This window comes from Crocodylus siamensis, chromosome 3, assembly GCF_052110815.1.
Source record: "Crocodylus siamensis isolate JL-2025a chromosome 3, ASM5211081v1, whole genome shotgun sequence".
Lineage (NCBI taxonomy): Eukaryota > Metazoa > Chordata > Crocodylia > Crocodylidae > Crocodylus > Crocodylus siamensis.
In genome coordinates this window covers 106535354-106559236 of record NC_143397.1, presented here as the reverse complement: position 1 = coordinate 106559236, position 23883 = coordinate 106535354, and the positions used below count along the sequence as shown (strand labels likewise).

Genomic DNA, 23883 nt, shown 5'->3' with positions numbered 1-23883 from the left:
GAGCTAAAATTTTCCATCCCCTACCAGTGATTTGAAGCCCCTCAAATTTTGGATGCCCAGAGTAATACCTCTTCAAGACCGTGCCGAGGCACTCACCATCCAAAAAGCTAGCGCCTGGGTACTCGGACATTAAGGGTAGACAAAAACTGCCCACTGTTTAGTAAGAATCTTGGCCACTGCTCCTCTCCTGTGCTGGAGCCGAGTGGAATGAGACTGTGTAGTTGCCCTGTATATGGCATTGGCTCCCAAAATGCAATGCAGGCAGGCTTACAGGAATGTTGAATGCATCATAGTTAGGGCCTGTCAGAATGAGGATATTCAGGAAGCCATGCTCAAGTTAACAAAAGGTGTTATTTTAAAGTGCATTAGTATAAATTTGTTAAACCTTCATGTAGGCCCCTCTTTCTGACGGAGAGTGGCCTTACTTCACATTAAGATAATTAAATCTACTGAGGCCTCTGAGCACAGAGCTCAGGCTGCATCCCAGCACCCAAGGAGACCTTGTGGAGTTTGGGCCGTAAGACAATGGTCCCATCTGTCCACACTCACGAGACAAAGAAGGGAGCAGCTGCTTAAGGCTCTTAAAGTCCCCGAGGCAGAGAAGTGTTTCAGTTCTCCTCACAGGTAAAACTCAAGGCTACAGGCAGGGCTTAGGAAATATAAGAAAAAGCAGGTGCTGTGAAAAATTGTGGGCTGATTTTTGTAATTCTGGAACTGGCACAGCCCTGACTTCAGCACTTGAAACCATCTAAAAATCAGCAGTGCTCAATCCCTGGCCCACAGCCCAATGTCATCCAGTCTGCAGGGTTCCCCATGGGTCTGGAAAATTGTGGTGGGAGAATAGTGTCATCACACCCCTGTTGCCAAATTTCTAGATCCACGGGGAGCCCTGGGCCCTACACACCAAATGGGATGCCTAATCCCAGCACACAGGGCCAGGAGGGGGTGGTATCAGGCTCCCAGGACCCAATCCCAGTCCATGAGGAGTTGGAGAGAGCAGTGCAGAACCCAGGGCCCGATTCAGCCTGCAGACTAGCCCCATAACATTCAGCCAAGAGACTGAGCACTACTGATCTAGATAAACATTTTGCACAGCCTCGCTCTATATGATGCAGAGTGCTTGTGTCCACTTACAGGCACTATTGCTTCCAAAGACTGAAGCCATGAGAAAGATTACCAAAAGCAGTAAAGTACAACCTCTGCTTTAAGGGAGCACATAGTCTAAGTGTGGTCCAGTGAGCAGCTCCTGGAATGGCTTGGCAGGATTGGAATGGATGTAAGATTCACGAACAGATAAAAGGCAGTACGTGTGGCAGAGCCAAGCCGGTAACTACATAATCTTATGACCAAGACCCTGATTCTGCAGAGTACTGAGCATGTGTCAACTCCCCACTAGATGATACCAGGCCTCTGCTTGGGTGCAGAGACATGTGCATGACTTGATCATTTCACTAATTGCTAATCTTTTTTTTTTTTTTTAAAACCACTAGCACCCTCCACTCCATCACTTCTAAAAGGGAGGCAGAACATACAGAAGCCCCTTCCTAGGGGCTGTCATTTACTGTAGCCCAGTGGTTTTCAACTCGTCATTTGTAGACTTCTAAAAATGATCTAAGGAGGTACAGACTCCTTCGAATGATAAGTGTGGGTATTCACATACTTTTGATTGATCATAGGCATCTTTTAAGGACCACTTAGTGATAATCTGCAGACCCCCAGGTTAAAAACTACCGCTCTAGCCCACTGGTTAGAATCCTAGCCTGGGTCTTTGGAGAAGTGAGTTCAATTGCCTGTTCTGCTATAGACTTCCTGTGTGACCTTGAGCAAGTCATTTACTTTTGGCCACTGTTCCCAGCCTGGGAAGTGAGAGGAACAGCAGCACTTCCTGTCCTCCCAGGGGTACTGCAAGGATAAGCAGATTAAAATTTGAGACACTCGGATCAGATCCAGCCCCAGGCCATCCATGGTGGTAGTACCCTCAAGCACACAGCCTGCATGCCACCTCCTAAACCAGAAGTGGTGTAACCACACCTGCACAGCACTTTGGGCAGGTTATCTAGTGCTGAGTGATAGAGCCAATTACCCATTCACACCATGGGAACACATCAACACTGCTTCTAGTTCACAAAGTGGCCAGTCCAGAGCAGCACAGAGCTGCCAGAGACAGTAAGTTTCCCGTGTAAGCATGGCTGGAGGGAAAGGACAGCACCTTGTTTTAGGGCCCCTGAGAACTATTTGATAGTGGAAGGAATCTCATAAGAGCTCTAAAAAAAAAAACAACCTGAATATTAGGAAGGAAGTAGGTAAATTAGTTTCAAAATAAGATTCCACTACAGGTCTGCGCTCACTCTCCCCCAGCTGTGTTCTTTTGTCTCATTGACTTGGTTTCTTTTACATAACATTTTAGCCACACTGAAGTACCTGCTTTGCCATTGTTCTTAGAAATACACAGCTATTATTTCCACAAAATGCATGCAAAAAGCTACAGCACTAGCAAATTCTCAAATGCATCTTGGGTCAACTCTGAAGTTAATAATTTTACAAAAAACACTTAAAAAGATGCATATATACACAGCCCAGAACTCTGAATCTGGAGATGAGGTTTGTATTGGTATGATGTACAGATTATTTAGCAAATCTGATCCATCTTTGTGTTGTAGACCATCTTGTTTACAAAAAGAGAGAAAAGGGCAATCAGTTGTAAGCAGCAAACTATAGTTAAATGCATGAGGCTTTTTTCAGCCTCTAGTTACCTGAGCCAGACTTTCCAAGCTTCCGAACTTTTCCCAGGAACTGCTGAACATCCTTTATGCTGCTGTCCTGCTGGCTGTACAACAGCAACCTCTTGGCATCAGAGAACAAGCGGGAAACACTGGAGGAAGGGAAGAAAAAGCCACCATTAACCATGCAAGGCCACACAAACCTGCATATAAAGATTCAGTTTGACATCCTTGGTACCAAGACTCAGTTCCTTTTATATAAAAATACAACCCTCCATAATACAGTGAAAGCTTTGTTAAGCCATCACCCCTGGACAACAGTGAGACCAGCTAGTAAAAGAGAAAAGTCAAACAGAGTTCTGGAAACCTTCAAACACTGGAAAGCAGCTGTATAAAGGTGGGGGTAGGGAGCTCCTCAATGCAGGTCAGACTGCTCTCGTCTGGTGGGAGAGAAAATGCCATTTGGAAAGAGCCCTTTAAAGCTCACCATTCTAAAAATGCATCTCCATTTCTTTAAAATCCTTTTCCAAGTAGCAAGTGAAAGACCCTTAACTCTTTCCTTTTTCATGGCCTTGTGACAGTATTTAGCAGAATTCACAAATTCATTGGGCTGTCAACCCAATGAACCACACTCACTTCTGGTTTGTCAAATGTGCGCCTTGGCACCCTTGCCCTTAATCCACATCTAACAATCAGATGCTGGTCCTAAACCTCCCAGTTCCTGCTTTTCTCTTATGAGCACATACAAGGAGAAACAAGATTTGGTACTTACATGGACCGGTTAAAGTTTCCGACAACACCAGGGGATTCCCCAGGAGTTGGGTAGCGGAAGCAAGGGTTGTTAGCATTACAAATAATCCCCTGGACCCAAGGCAAGGTTCCTGCTGAAGGCATGGCCTTATTTGGAAAGTGACCTGGAAGAGAAGAGCAAACATTTGAGAACAAAGGTCTGATTTTGCCAAAACTGTGAAATCTTCTGAGAAACAGGAAAGACATCATATGCAGACTTAACCTTGTGTCTCTTATGCATCTCACACCTTTACTAAAAGAGAACAGAATTGCCAGTTCCAGTATTTTGAAAGTCATTGGTCTGTTCTTCCGACCTTTATGAGATTTTACAGGCTAAGCAAGTCTCTTTGTAATGAAACTGGAGATTTCCACAGGTCACAGGAGCAAAGGATTCTAGGAGCTGGGCCTTTTAGAAGAAAAACATGCCAACATTTGAGAGACTCCTGATAAAAATGGAGTGGGCAGGATTGACTTGGTAGAAATTTGGCACGAACAAGGAATTAGTTATCCAGCCCTTAATTTGGAGTTAAAATACTATCCAAATTTCTTCTACTTCAGCACCTGGTTTCTCATGTTCTGGCAGTGACTTTTGACCGCTCCTGGGTAAGCCTTACAACCACCTCTACCTTTCCTTGCAGACTAAAAATGAGGGGCCAGCAGGCAAACAGAGTGGGTATGGAATAGTGATCATTGCTAAGAGCTTGAATTTGGTGTAGCAAAAGGACACGAATATGGCCACCCTCTTGCCCTCCATTTCCTTACATCTATCCGCTGTTCAGGGCACACCCCAAACGGAAATCTTTTTTCCTGGTGCAAAATGTCACACATGGAACTTGTGTACCCAGCTGCCAGGCTTAGTTGACATGTATATGTGTGCATACACACACACACACGTCAAGACCCTGAAGTTACTCTTGATTTACACTGCTCTTACTGAGAAGAATTTGGCTTGTGGCAATGTGCAAAAACTGGATGCGGGGTCTTTAGGTCCTAAATTTCTGAGTTGCCTCCTTTTCAACTCTTGTTTGCTACTTTTAGTTTTAATTTTAAGAGGCACTTCCCACTCTACACTTTAGATGTCAGGAAAAGTTCTGAGTTACAGATCACAGAACCTACAGCTCACCCACAAATGACTCAGCTCCTAGGGAAGGATTTACAAAGAAATTCAAGAGGGTTGGGCCCCCAACTTCTAATGGATTTCATATTAGTTTAGGCAGCTGTGCAAACCCCAGCTCTTGTAAGAAAAACAAAAATGAAACTAATCCTGCCCCCCCCCTAAAAAAACCTATTTTTTTTTTCTGGTCAAACAATGCTACAGAAATTAAGGCAGTGACAAAGTATTCACAACCACAAGTTTTTACAGCATTTTACTAGAAGGTCTTAAGAGACTTTGTCAATGGATGGGAAGTTAAATGCTCTCCCTTGCCCTGGCCTACAAGATTATGGGTCTGATAAAGCCTGTCATTTTGTTTTCTGTGCAATGGAAGCACCCCATACTACTCGTCCCTTATAATGAATGAAAGAAAGAATAAACAAAGTCTACAAAGATGACATAAGCACACTATTACTCATGCACAGAGAGTGAAAATGTGAAACAGCCACTGCCATTTAATAGTAAGTGGCCACCCTTTGTATTTAAGAGGTGAACCACACGAAAACAGACTGGTTAGCATCTCCTTTCTGAGGCAGATCTGCAAGCACTACTCTTCCTTTTCAGTAATTTCAAAAAATTAACATGAGGTTTTTGGTGGGATTTTAAGCAAATGGTTTCTAATCACCGGGAGTCAGGACACTCTAGATGAAAGAGAAAACAAAGGTAACAAAAGATAAAGCCAGCTATCTTGAAGAGCTGTGCGCACAGTGGTCTTTAGTTGACTATGGTAGAGGCCATATAAATAGCAATTACACTAAGCAAGTTTTCCCTTCATTTCAGATAAACTGCCATTTTAACCAGTCCAGGCACTTAGAAATTGGATTTCTGAATGGCCAGTCTAATCCAGTAATAGTTGGGACCCTCTTAGATGCAAGCTGGCAATTTTAGTTTAGTTTTAAACCAGATTGACCCAAAACATTTAAGCCCTTTACAGTTTCAAAGCACTTGTGCATTGCCTAGTCAATACAACCATCTGGAGTGACTGGCAAGTCATTTCATAACACTGTATACCAGGGGTTTTGAACCTTTTTGAATCAGTATACCCCCAGCAGTCAGACGTGGAGAAAGGAATGGAGGGGGTACAGTCCCCAGCTGCCCATGCCCCCTTGGGCCTTCTCAAGTACCCCCAGTTGAAACCCCTGCTGTACAGCAACACCATGGCAGATAACAACCCTATTCCCCTACAGGCGTATGCAGAATTGCCAGAGTTCACTGTGACCTGGTTTCAAGGTTTCTCCTCACAGCCCCCTCCCAATTCAACAAAAGGCAGCATTCTGCTTTACAAGACATTTGTGTCGGGTTGCAAATGAGTGAGTGTTCAGCGGAACTGAACCAGACTAAAAGAATCCAGTTACTTGTTCTTGGAAACTAACAGATTAGAGAGCAAATTAAAAAGAAGTTGTCAGGCGCCACTCCAGGTTTCCCACTAGAACCCTTGGAAAATAAAAGCATTAAGAGGAGGAAGGAGGTGAAGCACTGACGTTTCAGGTGAAACAACAGCCTATTAAAATTCAGCTCTCAACACAGCAGTGTTAAAGCAAAGGATTGAGACAGACATATGCAAATCTGGGTGCAAGTCTGAATTAAACTGGGCATTTGCTGCTGACCTCCTTTAGTCTTCTGTGTCAGCCACTTGCAAGACCTCATAAGGAAAGATGAAATGAATGTCGCAAAGAATTTGAACACGTGAAGTTTCACACAAGGAGGCTTCAGGTGCCTGCCAAACACTGCAAGAAGCAACAGACCAGCCTGGCACAGAACAAGGCTGACATCCTCCAGAGTTTGCTGGAAAATGGGACACTGCAAACAAACTTGGGTCCCACTGAAGTCCAGATGCTGAATGAAGTATCTTTGTTTGAAGAGATCCCAGCTGGCAGGCAACATTTTGTACACAGTGCATTGGTGCGGAATAGCGTGCTGATGCTATAAAACCACTTCCATTACCCACTATGTCTATTTTAAAGTCACTTATGAATCCCTCCCAGTTTTATACAGCTGACTCTTAGCACAAGTATTAGCCCTTACCTAGCAGCAATCCTGGAATGGAAAGGTAAACAAGGAGCCCCTCCTCAACTATCTGATTGCTAATGTGAGAAAAGAGTTACTATCTGAAGAGCACAAGGGGCACAGCTGACAGAAGTCAGGCTTGCTAAATAGCAAAACCACCTGGAGTCCTGAAGAAGTATCTTGAGAATGTGTGGAGCAAGCCTTCTAATGTTAAGAGGTAAAAAAGAAAAAAAAAAAAAGAAGGCTCATCTCTATCCAAGAACCTTAAAAGGAAGTTAATGAAAAAATCAGTTGTCCTAAAAAGGGGGGTGGAAGGGGGGCGGTTCAGGATTATCTACCTAGTACAAAGCCAGCATAGCAACTCGTTAGAATGGATGCCCTTTGTAGCATCTGAAGATCAAACCTCCACAATGCTAGGTGCTGTATATATATTTAGTAAGAGAGAGTCCCTGTCCCAGACACATTGCAATATAGGATGCCTACACAGAGCAGTGCAGCACCACAGAGATAATGCAGCTAGCTCTGGCTGCATCACGCTATACAGACATGGCCTAATTACACACAGACACGGGAAATTATTTTCTCCACAGCAGGAAAGCAACAGAAGTTAAGAACAGAACCCACGCCCCCGGTGTCAGTCCAGCACTCTATCCTGGTTAGAGCATTATCCTCCCAAAAGGGAGGAACAGGCAACGCTACAGGAAGATGGAGTCGTAGTTTTCCATGCCGAGAGAGGGGAGGGCTCTGCTGCTTAGCCTGCTGATGCAAATAACCTCCCTGCAAGGCAAGGGGCTCTGCACTAGATGGCTGTGGACTCTCTGGTCAACCAGGGCTCTGTGTAGGTGCACAACAGCACGGGTCTGCTCAGATGAGGCAATTCTTAACATTAGCTGCACTATAGGAGGCAGCCACACTAGGGAATGCTATTACAGCACAGCAGTGATAAAGGGCAGTGCTCAAGCCACAAGGTAAAAAACAAACTGGCAGGACCCATCTCTCCCTGCAGCAGACTGAGGTGAAAGGAAGGATCTTAAAACAGCCCTGAAAAGTTTCACTCAAGGCATATAACCAAGAACCCCCGTTTACTTCTTAGCAGTTGTAACCCTCCCTCCTACACATGAAACAAACTGTACCCAGCATGGTTATAAACTGTGTTTTGTACTTACATTCATGTTGCTCATAGGGCGGATATGAAAGTCTTACGGAGATCAGTATAAAGAAGATAAAGAGAGGCCAGGCAACTTCAATCAGCAGCTGAAACTGGAAACAATAAAGACAAAGTCTTAGGTTTTCATATTTCAAAATCCTGAGAGCAGAGTACAACTCTCCTGTAAGCCAGAAAAGACACTGCAAGAATCGCATCAGCTCCCTCTACTCATCTGCTCCAGGGTCAAGAAACTGTTCCTAAACAAAAATATCAGAGAACACTTATTTGCCAGGGATTCCAGTGGCAAGCTCACTGAACATACAGAACAGGCTGTAGAGAGGGGTTGTTTCTAATTACCACTTGCTTGAGTCCCTGGAGAAAAGCTGGCACTTATCCCACAACACCATACAGGCAATTAGCAGACATTCTGGCCTTATGTTTTCGGCATCACTTGTAGGTTTTTTAGGGAAGGACAGCTCCACTTTCATCTTTACCAAACCACTACCATGTCAAATTCAGTTGTCAGTGGCACCAGCATGTAACAGGAAAAAACTCCAGTTTAGCTAATGGAGATGCATAGCATACAGGAGAGCAGAGCTGAACCCATACTTTATGAAGCCGTCTGAACCCATCTTTATAGTGTACAGATAGTACATACAGTTGCAAATAAAGATTTGAGCTGCAGTAGACTGGGCATTGTAGATGCACATAAATGAAACCCAGTTCTAAATGCAAAGGACTTAGAGCCACCTGCCTGGGGCAGAGAAGATGGGAAGAGTGTGGTATTTTTCTCCAAAGTTATTCAGATGCAGAGAATAAGTGTGCCCATGCACAATGAGCACACTCTCTCACTCCATATTAAACCTAGAAGGTGAGAAAAACAAGAAGTTTTTTGGGTTTTTTGGTTTGGGGGAGGGAGGAGTTGTTTTATTTATTTATTTGCCTTTTTCCAAAGTCCTCTCACTTTTACAGCAAAAAGATGTTTTTGGTCTCTGTCCTTAGTGTTCATTTCAGCCTCAAGGGAAGCACCAGGTCTTTTGCAGTCCAGTCTTCTCAAAAGGTATCTGCTCAGTCCTTCCACACATCACAGGTCAGTGGGAAAAAAAATCTATTCTGATTATATAACTGTGAGTTCTAATCTTCCATGCTATGCAAGTGTCCACGTACTGTACTGCAAGCAGCTAAAATTAGTCCCCTGACATTCAATGCAGAACCATCCATGCAAAGTCAGGGAAACATTTCTAGTTATTTACTGTAACTTAAAATAAACCCAAAACCATCATCCTGGTACTGTACTTTCAAACAATTACTACTTATTCCATCCCCAAAAGCCACTCAGTGAGGTTTTCAAGGATGCCTAAGGGACACAGACACCCCATTCCCATACAAATTAATGGGGATTGGACATCCAAATCATATAGGTACCTTTAAAAATTGCCTCAGTTTTTCCAGAGAGGTTAATCATTATTTGCAATGTACTTACATGTGAATGTAAACACTACATAGAGGAAGTCTAGTGACAACACTGTGGTAAGGTTTGTTGATAACATCTGAGCTCTACCTTTACAAAGATAATACAGGAGACCCTCACAAGTCCATACAAGTAGGTTATTCAGGGTTACCAGGAGAGCAGGACCATTCCTGGGGATGACATGCTTCCTGCAGCAGCAGATTGCACTACAGTTTCACTTCAGGCACTTGGGGTTCCCCAGATGCACAGCTAGTAGTTGCTTACTGTTCTTTTCCCTAGGCTGTTCCTCAAGCTTCCCATTCCACTAAGAATAGCAAAAGGATGGACCTAGGGATAGCAACTCCTCTATAGTCCCAGTGCACTGCTCCCACTTACTGATATCTGCAGTTGGAGTCTGCACAGCTGACAGTGGTGGCTGCTGCAGAGGAAAGGAGCAGAGTTGTGAACTGTGGGTTTCTGAAAACTCCTCATGCTCAGGGCTTCACACTGTTTCTCTCCATTTTTGGAGACAGATGCTGAAGTCCATTAATAACCCCTGAGCTCTCTGGCAGGTCATTTCCAGGAGATATGGATGGGAGTGGAGCCCAATCAAGTGGCGCACAACATCTCCCATCCTACCCACTTTCAGCTAGGCACCACACCAGCCATATGCATGCACACACAAGCGTTAGACAGATAGCAAAATACACAACGTGCAAGTGTGTAGGGGAAGAGGGCTCAAGCCCTTTAACCTTCAGGGAGAAAGAGAGGTGGCACTTTACTGCAAACTGCTGCATCACCACAGCAAAAGCATGCAGCTGGAGCAGATTGTCTGCTCCAGCAGGAATGGGCATGGATATGGTACATGGAACAAGCTTACAACTAAGTTGGAATTCCATAGGATGGTTTTGGTTTACTAGTTGAACGCTGTGTCCATTCCCTAAAAAACAGTTCTCATCCTTTTGCTTCCAAAGTGCAGTGGCTTCCTTCCACAACTGCTCTGGCCTTGAGGCAATGCCAGTTACCTTATCACTAACTCCGTATAAGCTTCATAACTGGGTATCATCCCTACATTTTCTGCATCTATGCAAACAGGCAGTTCGGGGACATGGGTAGCCCAAAGTTGCACAGAAAATTTAGGCTGGACTGCAGAGTTCCTAACTCCCTAGTGTGTACTGTAGGTACTACTTTTTGCCTCCCATAGCATGTGATTATTATTGTGATGGCAAAGCAAAATGTCTAACCCTGCTGAACAATCTGTTGCTTCCTACCCTCCCATAGCAGCCAGGGGGAGAACTATCATTGCACACAATGGATGGGATCATCAGAAGAGCTCAGGAGTGGGGGTGCGGGACAGAGGAAAGAGTTATATACACATCTCAGTGGGAATTTTACTGTCATTAGTCAACTGGACTGATGTCAAGCACTAGTTGGCACTGGGCTCTTTGAGGGTACAGAGTGAGATCTTGCAGCACACCAATAAGAAGCTTGCTGAAGACTACACCCACAGCCACCCTGGCAACATTTTTAAATTCAGGGTGTTGCCAAATCCTGTGCATTGCCTATAGCCATTTACATCTCTGTGCAAGATTCTAAAATAGCAAACTATTTGCAAAGCCAGACAGGAACAAGAGGAGGTATTGAATAAAGGAAGCCGAATCAGAAGAACATGTTTTTACACAGTACTGACCCCTGAACCTGATTTTCCTTTCCTTCCTCTCACCTGCAGAGCAGGCAGGATACAGTTCTGCTGTTGGAAGTTCTCCAGTACAAAGTAACTCTCAAGCTGCACACGTCAAGCCGAGCTTTGAACCCACCTTGTGCAATGCAGATCAAACTCGCTGCAATTCTAAGGACAGGCTGCAGTGGGAAGCATATGTGACAGCAGCACTTGTGGGAAGAGAATTTAAAAAGGAAGGCGGGGGGGGGGGGCAAATATATATTTTCACATCCATGTTCAAGCTCTTTTCCAAGTCAAATCCTCAGTTGGCGTAAACCAACGTATAGCTTTGAGGCACTTACCCAATCTGCCCCAGTAGAAGGTCTTACTGCTTAGCCTTCAGCAACAAAATGAGCAGAGAGAAATGTCCCAGCTGGCCAGGAGAGTGGTGCTGCAGGGACATGAGGCCCTACTGTTTTCATGTTTCCATAATTTAATATTCTTCCCCTCTGGCATCACCAGTCAGAGCTCACATGGGGATCATTAGCAAAGTAAAAGCCTTGGGGACAGACCATCAGCAGCAAAGACAATTAAGTGAGCCTGCCCGAGGCCTGCCTTGTAACTTAGTTAATGATCCATTAAAATAAAGAAGATTACTGTTTTCTCACACATCCGATGGACAGCTATGCTGGGAAAACTGCAAAACAAACTTTCCAGAAGGCAGCAGAAAGATGGGAAAAAAAACAAAACAAAACACAAACAGACCCAAAAACATGCCAAAACACAAGCTACAAGGGCCTTCCTTCCTCCTTCCCCATTGAAGGATGCCCAGGGGTTGCTACTTTAATCTTGTGGGACCACTAAATGGGTTAAATGTGCCCTGTCACATGGAGGTTGCTCTACGCTGTTGTCAATGCGTCTAGACCTAAAGTAGACCCTCTTGACTTGCCTTCCTTCTCTGCCAGATTTAATTAGTGGTTTTAGCAAAGGCCCGGGAACAAGAGACCAAATCCTTTGGCCAACAAGTCACAGTGGCAGGACAACAGGTGGTGGCAGAACACTGACAGTTGCTTTATTCATGACAAGTTAGGATGTTTTTGATGTTTCGGGCATTGTGCAAGACTGTCTGTCTGCTAGGTTAGACCAGAGGTTAGCAACCTACAGCTCAGAGGCATTGGATCTGGCCCACCGGCTGCAGGTGCTCTCCCCATGCTGCCTACCACCCTCCAGGCTCTGACCCAAGGCGAGTCATAGCTGGAAAATTTTGCCTACTACTGTGTTAGACAAACACTTGGCTAGGATGGTTCATTCTGCAGTGGGTAGAGGTTGAAGAGACTTCTTGGGGTCTCTTCCAGCCCTACTTTTCTCTTATATGAACACAGCCCACAGGTGTCGATGGAGTTCTGTCGGTTTATATCGAGGTAGAATCCAATCCCTAAGTTTTGTACAAAAGTACAGACCTTTGAAATGGGGCTAGAGCATACACTGGACTTCAAGCATCCTTGTACTCTACCCACATGAAGAGTTCTGCTGCAGTCAATTCATACATGAGGCCCTGCCACAGCAGGGATGTCCCATCCATTATCACAGTACAATGAAGGGGACCTAAATGTACAACTCCTAGGTTGAAGACCTAGGCAAGGAGGATAAAGCCCCTGTGAACAGGACTTTATGAATAATGTGAACAGAATGAGAATAATATGTAAACTGCACACAGCTTCCTGACCCTCTCCTCAACAGCCTTGTTATTATGTAGACAGAAAGAACCCAGGCTCACATTAGGAAGTCCTCTTTTCAATACCATATGATAGGCCATGGTCAGTGCCACACCGAGTGGCCATGAACTTAAAATGGATCTCTTCCCTGCTTACACCACAGCTAATTTGGTCCTGAGAGAGAGTCAAACCAAGGCTTTAGGGACATGGTTTCCATTTCCTCGAGTGACCACAAATCACCCTCCTAATCCAGTGCATCCAAGATCCATGCATAGCCAGCTGGCAGTGCCTTGACATTTACAAGATTCAAAAAGCTTAATCGGACCACTTTCCATTTACCGTCTAAACAACTTGCTCCAGTGAAAGCACTCTCCTCTTACACAAAAGTAGCCTCAAAGATTTTTCTCTTTTAGTCTTCAGAGAAACCACTGGAGCTACAATACCCTAAAAGGTGCAGCAAGTTAAAAGTCTGGGATCGTGAAAGGAATGGACTGTGTTTTCTTGCATATTTCCTTAGGACCATATTCTTGCTGGTTTCCTTCTCATCCCAAGTAGGATATTTCCCTGTCATTTATGTTGTGTGGTACTTCAGTACTAAGGTTTAGGGCACAGGCACAAACTAGCCATGATGAACTCCATGTTCCATCAAAAGAAAGTAGATGGCTAGCCTTTAATGCTTCTGTATTTGAATGCATGGCTGTACCTACAGATTCCCCCCCAAGTCTGCTATGTAAGCTATACCCAACCACAGGCATTTCCACCTCCCTCCAAGTGGAGGTCATTAGGAGAGAATCTGCTATAGCAGAACAGAGGGTTACATCTTGGCCCCATTGATGTTTTAGTGGGGAGTCTGCCATCAATTTTAGTGGGGAAGGATTTCATCCCTGTTCTGCAAGCAACAGAAGCTTTTAGATCAAGAGCTCACAGTACTTACAGATGGCCCAACCTAGTAGGATTCCTGGAGATAAACAGATACGATATTATGCAAGTGCTCAAGTTCATGGGATGCTCTGCTCCTGCCCCATGCCTCACTGGGGTAGGGAGTTTGCCTGGTCTCAGCTACGTAACATTTTGGTTCAAGCACTCAAGCTCCAATGCAGAATGCTGGAGGTGCCTCGCACCTTGTACTCCCACTGACGTCCGTTCCCTTCAGCGTATCAAGGAAGATGTGTGCTTACAATGGATCAAGACACCCTAGATCAGGATCATTCTTGGTGTGGTGGGTTATGAGGCTGTGACGGAGGCAAACAAACACAAACCACCCTTAAAAGCTCCCACACACTTACAGTTTGCCTTCTCCGGTAAGTGAAGTTCTTCCATAGCAGCAATCCCAGCTGTGTCCAGAAAGCCATCTTCCTTCAGCAGAGTGCCACAGCCCCCTTCGTGCAACAACAGCACACAGAAGGGACGCTGTGGCTGAGCATGAACTGGAGAAAGAGAGGAAAAGCCTCCATTAGCCCGGAATAAAGCAATGAACAAGGGCCACATTCTGTTTTCATTTACACTGACAATCTTGTAGAATCCAGTTGCCAACTGCTGCAGGCTGGCTGGGGGGAGAAAACAGGGGGAAGTAAGTGTTAGGGAGGAGAAGACGAGGATGTGGAATCCTGCTAATTCCAACAGATGTAACCAAGTTCTGACTTTGACCCGAAGCATCTATTACCTCAAGGTTCCTAAGCTTAGTAGGATGACATCCCTGGGAGAACAATTTTCCCCAATTTTTCTCCTGATCAACAAGTTTGCAGGCACAGAAACTAGGAAACAAGACTGCTCTAGTCACAGCAAAGCTGTTTGGAAGGTCCTTTGATTTGTATGCAACCCTGTGGTGCTCCTAGGAGCAACTTTGTTTTGTTTTAGTGCTGCCTTCCACGTAGGTTTTAATAGCCAAGCACTGGCATTGAGATAGGCACGCCACTCCTCCCGAGCTCCAATTTGTGGCAGGCAGCAATGCCACTTCCAACGGAAATGCTAGGCAGGGGTCAATGGAAGGAGACACACCCATCTTGCTGAACACAGTAAAACTGACAGACTTTTGCCCTGCCCCTTTAGCCTCCAAATGCAGGGAGGTAGTTGGCCATGTTAGTCTGAAGTCAGACTGAAGGCAGGGCAGAGATGTACCTGAACCCAGTCAGAGATGCAGAAGCTTTCGTGAGCCCAGATCCACTTCATCAGATGCTGAATTCTTGGCACAGCAGTGGTGACAACAGTTTTGTATTCTAGGCCAGGACCTGACAATTTACAACCCACAGGTTGGATCTGGCCCACCAAGTGATTCCATCCGGCCTGCAAAGTCAGGATGTCAGCAATAACTCAGCACTGGCAGAAAATCTGCAGCAATTTGGCAGCGCAGAAGCAGTATCTGTTTTGGTGACAAGCTGGTGGTGGAGAAGCAGCTGCAGCCAAGTTGCTAGTCTTCAGTGCAAGCTGCAATAATTTGGCTCACCACTCCCAAAAGGCTACCAACCCCTATTCTAGGCTCGTCAGCATAACAGGTTCTGGTTGGTAGTATTGCATATGCATCTGGCCTAAAACAAGTGACAATGAAAAGGGCAGGACAACCCAGGATCAGGTTCTTGTGCTTTTGTTCAGCCAGCACTGCCTTAATAATCCAGAAGGGATTGATCTACATAAGGATACTCAGGAAAATTAAGCCAAATTAATCAAAGGTGTAACTTCAAAAACAAAGTCACTACACAGTGTAGAAGCCTTGTGTGGATAGTCTCATTCAAGACTAAAGTGGCCCCTAAAATCAATTTAGTTTATTCAGTAAAATAAGCTAAATCAAATTACCATAATAAGGCCCCTCAAATTACCATAAGGCTGTCTATACAGGGAGTTAATACATCCTAGTTAGCCCACTTTTCAAGTTAATTCAGATTAAAATTTACCAAGGGTCCACCTATAGATAGGGACATAGACCAATTCACAGTTTTGCAGCTTTTACAGAAACAGTGAATTTGGTAGGCCTCCCATAGAAAAAAAATCCCAGTCCCTGCAAAAAACAGGAAAACAGCAGTGGGGGTGGGGGTGGGGCTGCAAACAGAAAATGGCAGCAAACCCTGGTGCCCTGGAGCACAGGAAGAGATTGACAGGTGGCCACCTGTTAATCTCCAGGGAGGGGCAGGACATCCAGGTCCCCTAACCCAAAAGTGTAGGGAAGGGAGGGGGATGAGGCCACTTCACTTCACAGCAAAAAAAAGTGGTGGCTGATGCTATGCCGGGACCATGAAATACAGAGGCCACCTCCATGAATTAGGTAGGTTCCTATCTGTAGACAAGCCCCATGTTTATAGGAGAGGTATTACGTTTATCAAACTCCTACCTAACCGATTATCCAAACACACTGAAATACAACTGCCCTCCATAACATCTGTTGAACTGGGAACATATATGCTTTTCATAAGTGTCTGCCATGCCAATGTCTCAGTACTGTGACTGCAAATTGCATGCCTATTTGCAAGCTACACGTTTCCAAAGAGCACAGGCATGGTGCAAACAACCTCCTTGGGCGAGAACCTTCTCTAGGCTGCCGCGCAGGAGCCCAGAGCGCACGTGGTCACCATGGTTCTTTCTGTACTTAAAGTCTCAGGATTAGTGAACATGCGGCTCAATCAACTCTCCAAATGTCATCACAGGCTAGGTTTCATTCCTACAAAGCAAAACATCCCAGGGACATTTAGATTCTAAGCATTCCCTACCTCTCGTGCAGAGTCACCCAACCCCTCCCTACAGAATCAGCTACAGCCCTACTTTTTGTCATAGCAAGGTCCCACTGCAGCTTTGCAGCAAATCAGCATTAAATATTCCCAGCTGTAACCAAATGTAACCCAGACAAGAAATGGAATATGAGGTGTTCAGTTCTCTATTCCCAGTCACCCACACATCTCTGCTGGTGTTGGGGGGGGGGGGAAGGAGTTGACAGCATTTCTTTATTATACACTTCAGCACCCATGCTTGATCATTACTCACTGCGCTTTAATACAACAGACTAAATCTGACTGCTACCTGATTACAAAGAAGCGACTCCAGGAAAGCAGAGCACCCACGCAATTAGATAAACATTTTCAAAACACTGGCTGCATGGCCACTGCCTGTGGGTCATGAGTCAGGCCTCCTCCCTCCTGTGTTACCACTTAAGTCAAAAAATAATTTCATCCCTTCTTCCACAGGGACTGATCCTGCACCCATTAAAGCCAAATTTACCTCATATTCCTTTGCTGAAGTCCCTGTGGCCCTTGTAACAAGGCACAGTAGAAACCAGAGCTGTAATTTACAGGACACTCCAGGTGATGGCTAACTGCTAGGTAGCTGGGTTAATCCACAGGAACAGAAAGCCAAAAGGTGTGTCCCACACCACTGCAAGCAGCCTGTGTGGCCCAGCTAATAACTCCTCATGCAGGGCAATCTACTTGGTAGAGCCTAGCTGCATGTCACAGACTAAATGCAATTGTGCTGGCCTTGGAGACTAGACGAATTAGCCTGGAGGGAAGGTAGAGATGCAACAAAGGCTGACTTCATCAGGGACTTGAGCTGGATGTTTCCACTCTTCAGTTAAAGGACAGTTATGGCTACTCTCTCCCAAAGAGGGACACAGCCTGGCCCTGACAGAACCCCAAAGTACCAAGCCAGGTGTGCAGTGTACCCACTTCCATCCCTCTGAACCATCTACCTACTGCTGAGAGCTACATACAGACATCCTGCTGGAATGCCTGTCACAAATGTCACCACAGATTGGGCAACAAAGGGCATATACTGGGGCTGCTCCAATATGCTGTAATTACAATGTGTCAGAGCAGACTTGATTAAGTCTGCTGGAGCAGGGTAATTACCATGCTCCAGCAGATTCTAGTGCCATGTGTATCAGCATCCCCACACTGAAACATGGCAAAGCATGGACACTTTAAACTTAAACTTAAGCTTTTTTTTTTTTCCTCCATGAATTTTACAGCTCTGTGGGGAAGTTCAATGCCAAGAGAAATCAGCCAGTTTCAGTCATGGTTCATATGCCTCACCCCATTAAAGTAAAAGAAAGCATTTTGTGAACCATGATTATGTGCCCCAAACGACCATTTCCAAAATGCACAAAACATAAAAAGTAAGAGTGCAGGTCTAAAACCAAAGTTTGCTCCCATTTGCTATTATGGGCCATATTCTCTACTGGTCTCATTTGATATTGTTACACCATACGATCTAACCCTGCCAATTTACAGCATGCCAGCTTGCTTTTATATAGCACTTATAGCCTGACAAAATAGCAAGAAGCATCTTTATCCTCACCAAGAAGTGAGGTATAATAAAACCTCCAGGTCAGAACCAGATATATGCTTAGCACCAAGCCCAGTAATTACTACTGTATGCAAGTCCTGTAGGTTCAGCCATTCCCAGGAAGCAAGCATTTCCAGGAATAGGCCAAAAGGTAGCACACACCATGAGAAGATCCTGTGAGGTGTCCAAATGGGTGTGTGCACGCACAAGCAGGTTTAATTTTCTAGCTTTGTCACAAGCTTCTTGTATGTGCCTCTCAGGGCCTTGGCTCCTCCTCACGAAAAGTTGGACAGCAAGTAAGGCAATGTGGCACCTTAGAGACTCACTGGTTGAGAGAGGCTTAAGCTTTTGCAAGCAGCTAACTTGCAGTCAGATGCTATGATGTGTTGCAAACCAAGCTGTGGCTTATGAAAGTTCATGCCTCTCTGAACTAGTCAGGTCTCAAAGATGCCATCTTGCCCCACCTTCTGCCCAACTTCTTAAAATCCTCAGTAGAAGAGGTGGTATGCTTTTAAGAACAGAGACCAACTGGAACAATGTAGTTGTACTGTACATAGCATAAAAGGGTCCTGATCAGTAGCAACTCCTCCCTCCCCCATGAAGTGGCATTATGTAGCAGCAATCAATCAATGTGAATAACAGCGTGTGGGGTACGGGAAAATGCACCCTGCTACGAAGGTGCAGACACACACCAGGTTTCGAATCCATCCAGGAGACCCATTACTGAAGAGAATCCAGAGAACAAAACTCTGCTTACCACCCTTGGGGGGGGAAGAAATGTACACTTTCAGGAAGGACCCATTTCTGTAGTTCTCCAAATATCCCCCAGATCATTCTGTTCAGCTGGAGGGAGCAGGGGCAGGGAACTGATTCTTGCATTACCAAATCAGTAAGCGTCTCAGTCTACAGAACCCGTGGATCTCTCTCACAGGTGGGCAAAATGTGGGCCAGATGCAACCCACCAGGGCCATTCCATCTGGCCTGCGGGGCCCCTAAAAAAATTTAGAAAGTTAAATATTTATCTGCCCCTGGCTGCCTATCATGCGGCCCTCGACGGCTTGCTGAAACTCAGTAAGTGGCCTTCCACCCAAATAATTGCCCACCCCTGATATATCTGAATCTCTGCTCTTGGTCAGAGGCCATTTGCTCCTCTCTAAATCTGGATAGCAAAGTTTCAGAGTAATGGCATGGCACAGTGAGGGCCTCCTTTGCCCCTGCATCAGGAAAGACCTACATCTAGAAAGCTGCAAACAGATGCCAAGTACTACTTTTTAGTCACTTCTTTGCTGACATCCATGGCATCCTCCTATTCTGCTCACCACATCACAGTCCTATGAGTCTGTCTCTAGCCTACCAAGCACTTCTACAAGGCCTGAAGACAGGTGGTTTCAGTGCAGATGAGCATCTGCTCATGCTAGGGAGGGAGGGGAGCAGGGGTATGTAACAGAAAGAGCAAACCAACAGAGGACAGCCTCTATTGTTAATGCTGAAGGTGCATTAATAGCAAAAGACAAGCTATGATGCACCATTTATTAATGGTACCAACCTGCCTCCCTACTCAGAAGACAAAACTTCAAAATGCCTCCAAACCCAAACCAGTCCCAGCTCAAAACACAAAGCCTGTACTTGTAGAATTTAAGACAGAAAAAAAGAGCTGCAGTAGCAGAGACTCAATCCCTGACTTTTCTTCCCACTCCTCCCTCCCTCCCCTTCACATCCTGCCATTACTGCTGGTCTATATTAAGCAAACATACAACAGCCTTGAAAAAAAGCTTTCTGCAAACAATGAAGCTATTTGCTGTCTTTTGGAGGGGAGGAAACCTTTCCCCTAGAAAAAGAAAAAGCAAATGTATCAAGCCCCTGGTGACTGGAATGTTTTGGTATACCAGGACTGGAGGGTTGGCAGGGGCAGGAGGGTGGTGGTCCTTAATTTATATGTTGCCAATTTTAATCCAGCCCTAGTCAACTGGGTCTAAAACCCATCACCAGGTGATGAGTGCTCAGCAGCCCACATGAAATGGAACTGGATGAATGCCACCGCATCTCAGTGGACAAGGGTCCACATCACAAAAATCCCCTGTCACTGTTGGCAGCTATCCAGAGACCAATGACTGAGGGGCCAGGGAGCATAGTACTCACAGCCTGAAAGACAGACCTCTGCCAGGTCTCTTTAGAAGCATATGGGTGGGATGGCATAGCCTTGTCCTGCTAGTGCCAGTGCCGTCCACATGCTGCGAATAGATAAAAAGTCTGGTGGATTATCTATTCTCCCTCATGCATAAGCAGCGAGGGTCAGAAGCAAAGCATCTGCTTGACTTCACCAGGCTTTGGTTCAGGTCCTAGAATTACATTCTTTTCAAACAAACATATCAGAAGAGGGAACAGACAGATGAGCACAGAACTTAAGCTTCTTGGGGCACAGATCAAAAGTTACATTTTTCACACAATCAGCCCCCTGAAAGTGCTCTACAACTGTGCTGCAACATGTTCACAGCTGCAAAGTGCTTCTAAAGTGGCTGATCATTCAACAAATTAACCCTCAAAGGAGGCATCAGATGAAGGCACTCCACTTTAGAGCACCTTAGGAAACTTGTGTTCCCTAGGGTTAATTTGTTGCAGCCCAGTCCTGCCCCTGGGGTTGTCTGCAAGATGGATGGATGGAGTAAGCTGCCAGGTGGGGTTTGCCCAGCCAGAGCTGCTGGGAAGGTTGCGAGGCTGGGGGAGGGGGGGGCAGCGCTTCAATCTCCAATACACCCTCATCCATCTATTGCACCAGGGGGCATTGATTCTTGGCCCTTTATGTAAAGCACTGAGTTTGCCCTTGGAGAAGTCTGTAAGACATCTCAGGATTTGGTGCCTTTTACACAACTCCAGATGGCACTTCATGTTATAAAGTCACATGCTCTGCAAGACCCATGCTAAGGCAGAGCCCTTGACAGAAGAAGTCTTATCACAGCAGCATCTACAGTCCAATCATTGGGATCAGGGCTGCATTGTGCTAGGTAACACGCACCCATTTAGTAAGAGATTTTAGTTTGAATAGACAAGGCAAGCTTGGGACAGCTGCTATTCCTATTTACAAATGAAGAACTGAGACAAAGATTAAATAACCTGTCTAAGCTCTCATGCGAGGAATCTAAGAGACCTACAGCTCTCCCAAGTCACAGCCTATTACTTTAGCCACCTACTATCAGAATCCTTCAAAATCAGATGCCATGCTCTCCTAATGCAATGGGATTACAACAGTTAAAGCGAACTTATTCCTACTCCATTACTTGCACTTTGCACCACACAATCACTGGCTTTGACAAGGACACGATTGCAGCTTGTAATCAGAAGTTAAAGGTGCATCAAGCTGGAGAAAAGCTTTATCAAAGCTCCAGCAGTTTGGACAGTCACAGAATGGTGAAAGTTACAGGGGAGTATGCAACTTAAGTTGAAATCAAAGGATGTGGAAGGTTGCAGTCCTGATTCTATTCAGGCTTAAAGAGGGAGTGACTGAGGACAAGTGCACGCACAAATTTACGGACTTGCACCTGTACTGCTCCAAGAGATTAATTCCCTTGGAAAGATATTCCAAGATGCTTTGCAAACCCACAATTAATGCAGACTGTAAAGGAGAGGAGTCATTATGCATCCAACAACAGCTCAAAGGGTTGGAAATTAAAGAGGAGCAAGCCTCTGATACTAGCAGTTTTCAGATGGACTAGGTACCACACCTCAGCAGGCTCTTCTAGAAGAGCCAGAAGAGATAGAGACAGGACCCCAGTTTTTAACATGTCAGTCATCTGAACAACAAGGTTTCTACAGCAACAGAAACATAATTGTTCTCTTGCATCACCTGAGGAATCTGAAGCAAGTTAACGTACCTTTTGTCAGTAGCTCTTTTAAGTGACTTACCCAAAGTCACACAAGGAACCAGAAAGCAGAGCTGGGAATACAACCCACAGACCCAGTTCTCAAACTGCCTGCCCAAGCACAGCACACACTGCAGCACTCCTGAGTACTGTAATGCAGTCTCAGCAACAGCTGTGAGCTTTGAACCCACAGCCAGAGATGCAAAGGCACTATCAACCCCTCTGCACAGACACCGGAATGCAGCTCTTTCGAAATTTCCCAATGCTCAATGGTGCTTCCTTGAAGTTTGCCAAATAGGCAAGTCAGCCCCCAAATTTCCTACTCAGTCTTCAGATGTAATTCAGCAAAACATTCTCTCAAAAACATGACCATGTTAAATTGCTGGTTTATACTGGGGTATTTTTTAGTAGCACAGCTAGATTAGTGTTGACTCAGCAGGCAAGAGGAGAAAGGTGAATTACAGTGGCCAGTAACTACTTTTGGCTGGCCACTGTTAGCAAGATCCTGAGCTGATGATTTACAATTGTTGATACAAGCTGCCCAGATGGCCCTACATGTACAAAAGGAAGGGGAATAAGATTCAGACTGCTTTAACAGTTTACAACACAACATACAAGTTATAGGAAGATGATTAAACCATCAAAGAATCAGTTTAGGGACCCAATGTCTCAGATCTGAATAAAACCCAGCTCATTCACAGGGTCTGGCAAGGTAAACCTGGTAGTATTTCATTTCCCAAGAGCCCAACATTACAGAAATGCAAGGTCAGCTGGTGAAAGACAACTCGGCCTTTTGCAGGGTGAAAGTCTGGTAGCTTGGTGCATGGATGGTGCGGGGGGACGGGGATGGTGTTGCATGCGTCGGGGCTAGTACCATTCTCAGGCTCAGACCCAAGTTGAAATGAAATGTTAGGTGTGGGGAAGGCAGCAGGAGACAAAAGGTCAGAGCTGTAAAACAGGAATAGGAAACTGACCCACTGACCCAAGCTAGAGTGAGAAGCACCTGGATTTTGTCTCTAGTCACTTCCTAGGTGCATGCCAGATCATTCTCCTACTAGGCTCCGTCAGTACTGAAAGACAGCCGCTTGGCATTTCACATCCCAAATTAAACCTGCAGTGACTGTACTTAGGTTAAAAAAAAGAAGAGTTTTTTTGCAAATTGGAGTACATTTGAACTGGAACTCAGAGGCAGACAAACCTTGCACCCCAGAATATTTTTTCCCTTTCAACTTGTAATTGCCCTTTAAGGACATGAGCACCATAAAATCATTTAATGGGTTCTATCCTAAAAGCACGAGAAAGACCACTGAATAATCAGCAATCAGAGGACAGGGAGAGATGCAGAGAACAGAGAATACCCATACAATTCAATGCTCTGGGCATAGTTTGGCAGTGCCCTGCACCTGGCTCATTTTTCATGCCAGCATGCAAAGTGTAAAGGTCTACCAACTCAAAATAATGGTGTTTTACATGCTCTTTGCCCTAGACCAAGCAACTGCCCCAAGTGCAAGGCAGCGGAGGAATAAGGGGACATCTTTCTATGACATTTCCTGCATTTCAAAAGCCATCTCCTTCCCCCAAACACGTAGTTCATTCACCAAGCACTGTTCTGCTTTTGTAGCACGACGATGCCCAGTTAGCTCATGCACTGCAAATAAGATCCTTAAAGATTCTTCTTCTGGCTTAAGGCGTGATCCTACAGTCTCCATGGAACAGCAACCAAGTAGCCAACTTTTTGCAAAAAAGCTGTATTTGCATATATCACAGAATCTGACCTCAAGAAGTTGTATGAATGAATCATGGTATACACACCAAATGATGTACACTTCAAAATTACACACAAAATGAAACGCATTCATCTGTTTCCAGTAGCTGTAATCATTTTAATACAACAAGAGAGCATTCTAGTCTCTCTTTCAGTCATTTTAATAAAAATGCCTACCTTTTTCCAACCTAAAAATAAAAAAAACTTCCAAATCTAGTCCTTCTCAGGGAAAACAAACATAGGAAAAGCAAGGTTCAAATCAGACCAAAAAGACAGAACAAATAAGTTATTCAATTCACCATGGCCAATGTCCAAAGATCCAGAGTCCAGAGTAGCTGAAAATCCTTCCTTCCTA

At 45.0% G+C, this 23883-nt stretch overlaps 1 protein-coding gene across 1 annotated transcript in view; it reads right to left on the bottom strand.

Moving 5' to 3' along the window:
* Positions 1 to 23883, bottom strand: part of ABCA1 (ATP binding cassette subfamily A member 1) — a 116402-nt gene that overhangs the window by 82035 nt on the left and 10484 nt on the right. The window contains exons 2-5 of the mRNA XM_090038922.1: positions 13928 to 14068; positions 7836 to 7929; positions 3493 to 3634; positions 2754 to 2872 (exon numbers count right to left, since the gene is read on the bottom strand). Of these exons, the coding sequence (XP_089895048.1) occupies positions 2754 to 2872; positions 3493 to 3634; positions 7836 to 7929; positions 13928 to 13993 (421 nt within the window). The 5' untranslated portion in view covers positions 13994 to 14068. The remainder of the gene's footprint in view (positions 1 to 2753; positions 2873 to 3492; positions 3635 to 7835; positions 7930 to 13927; positions 14069 to 23883) is intronic.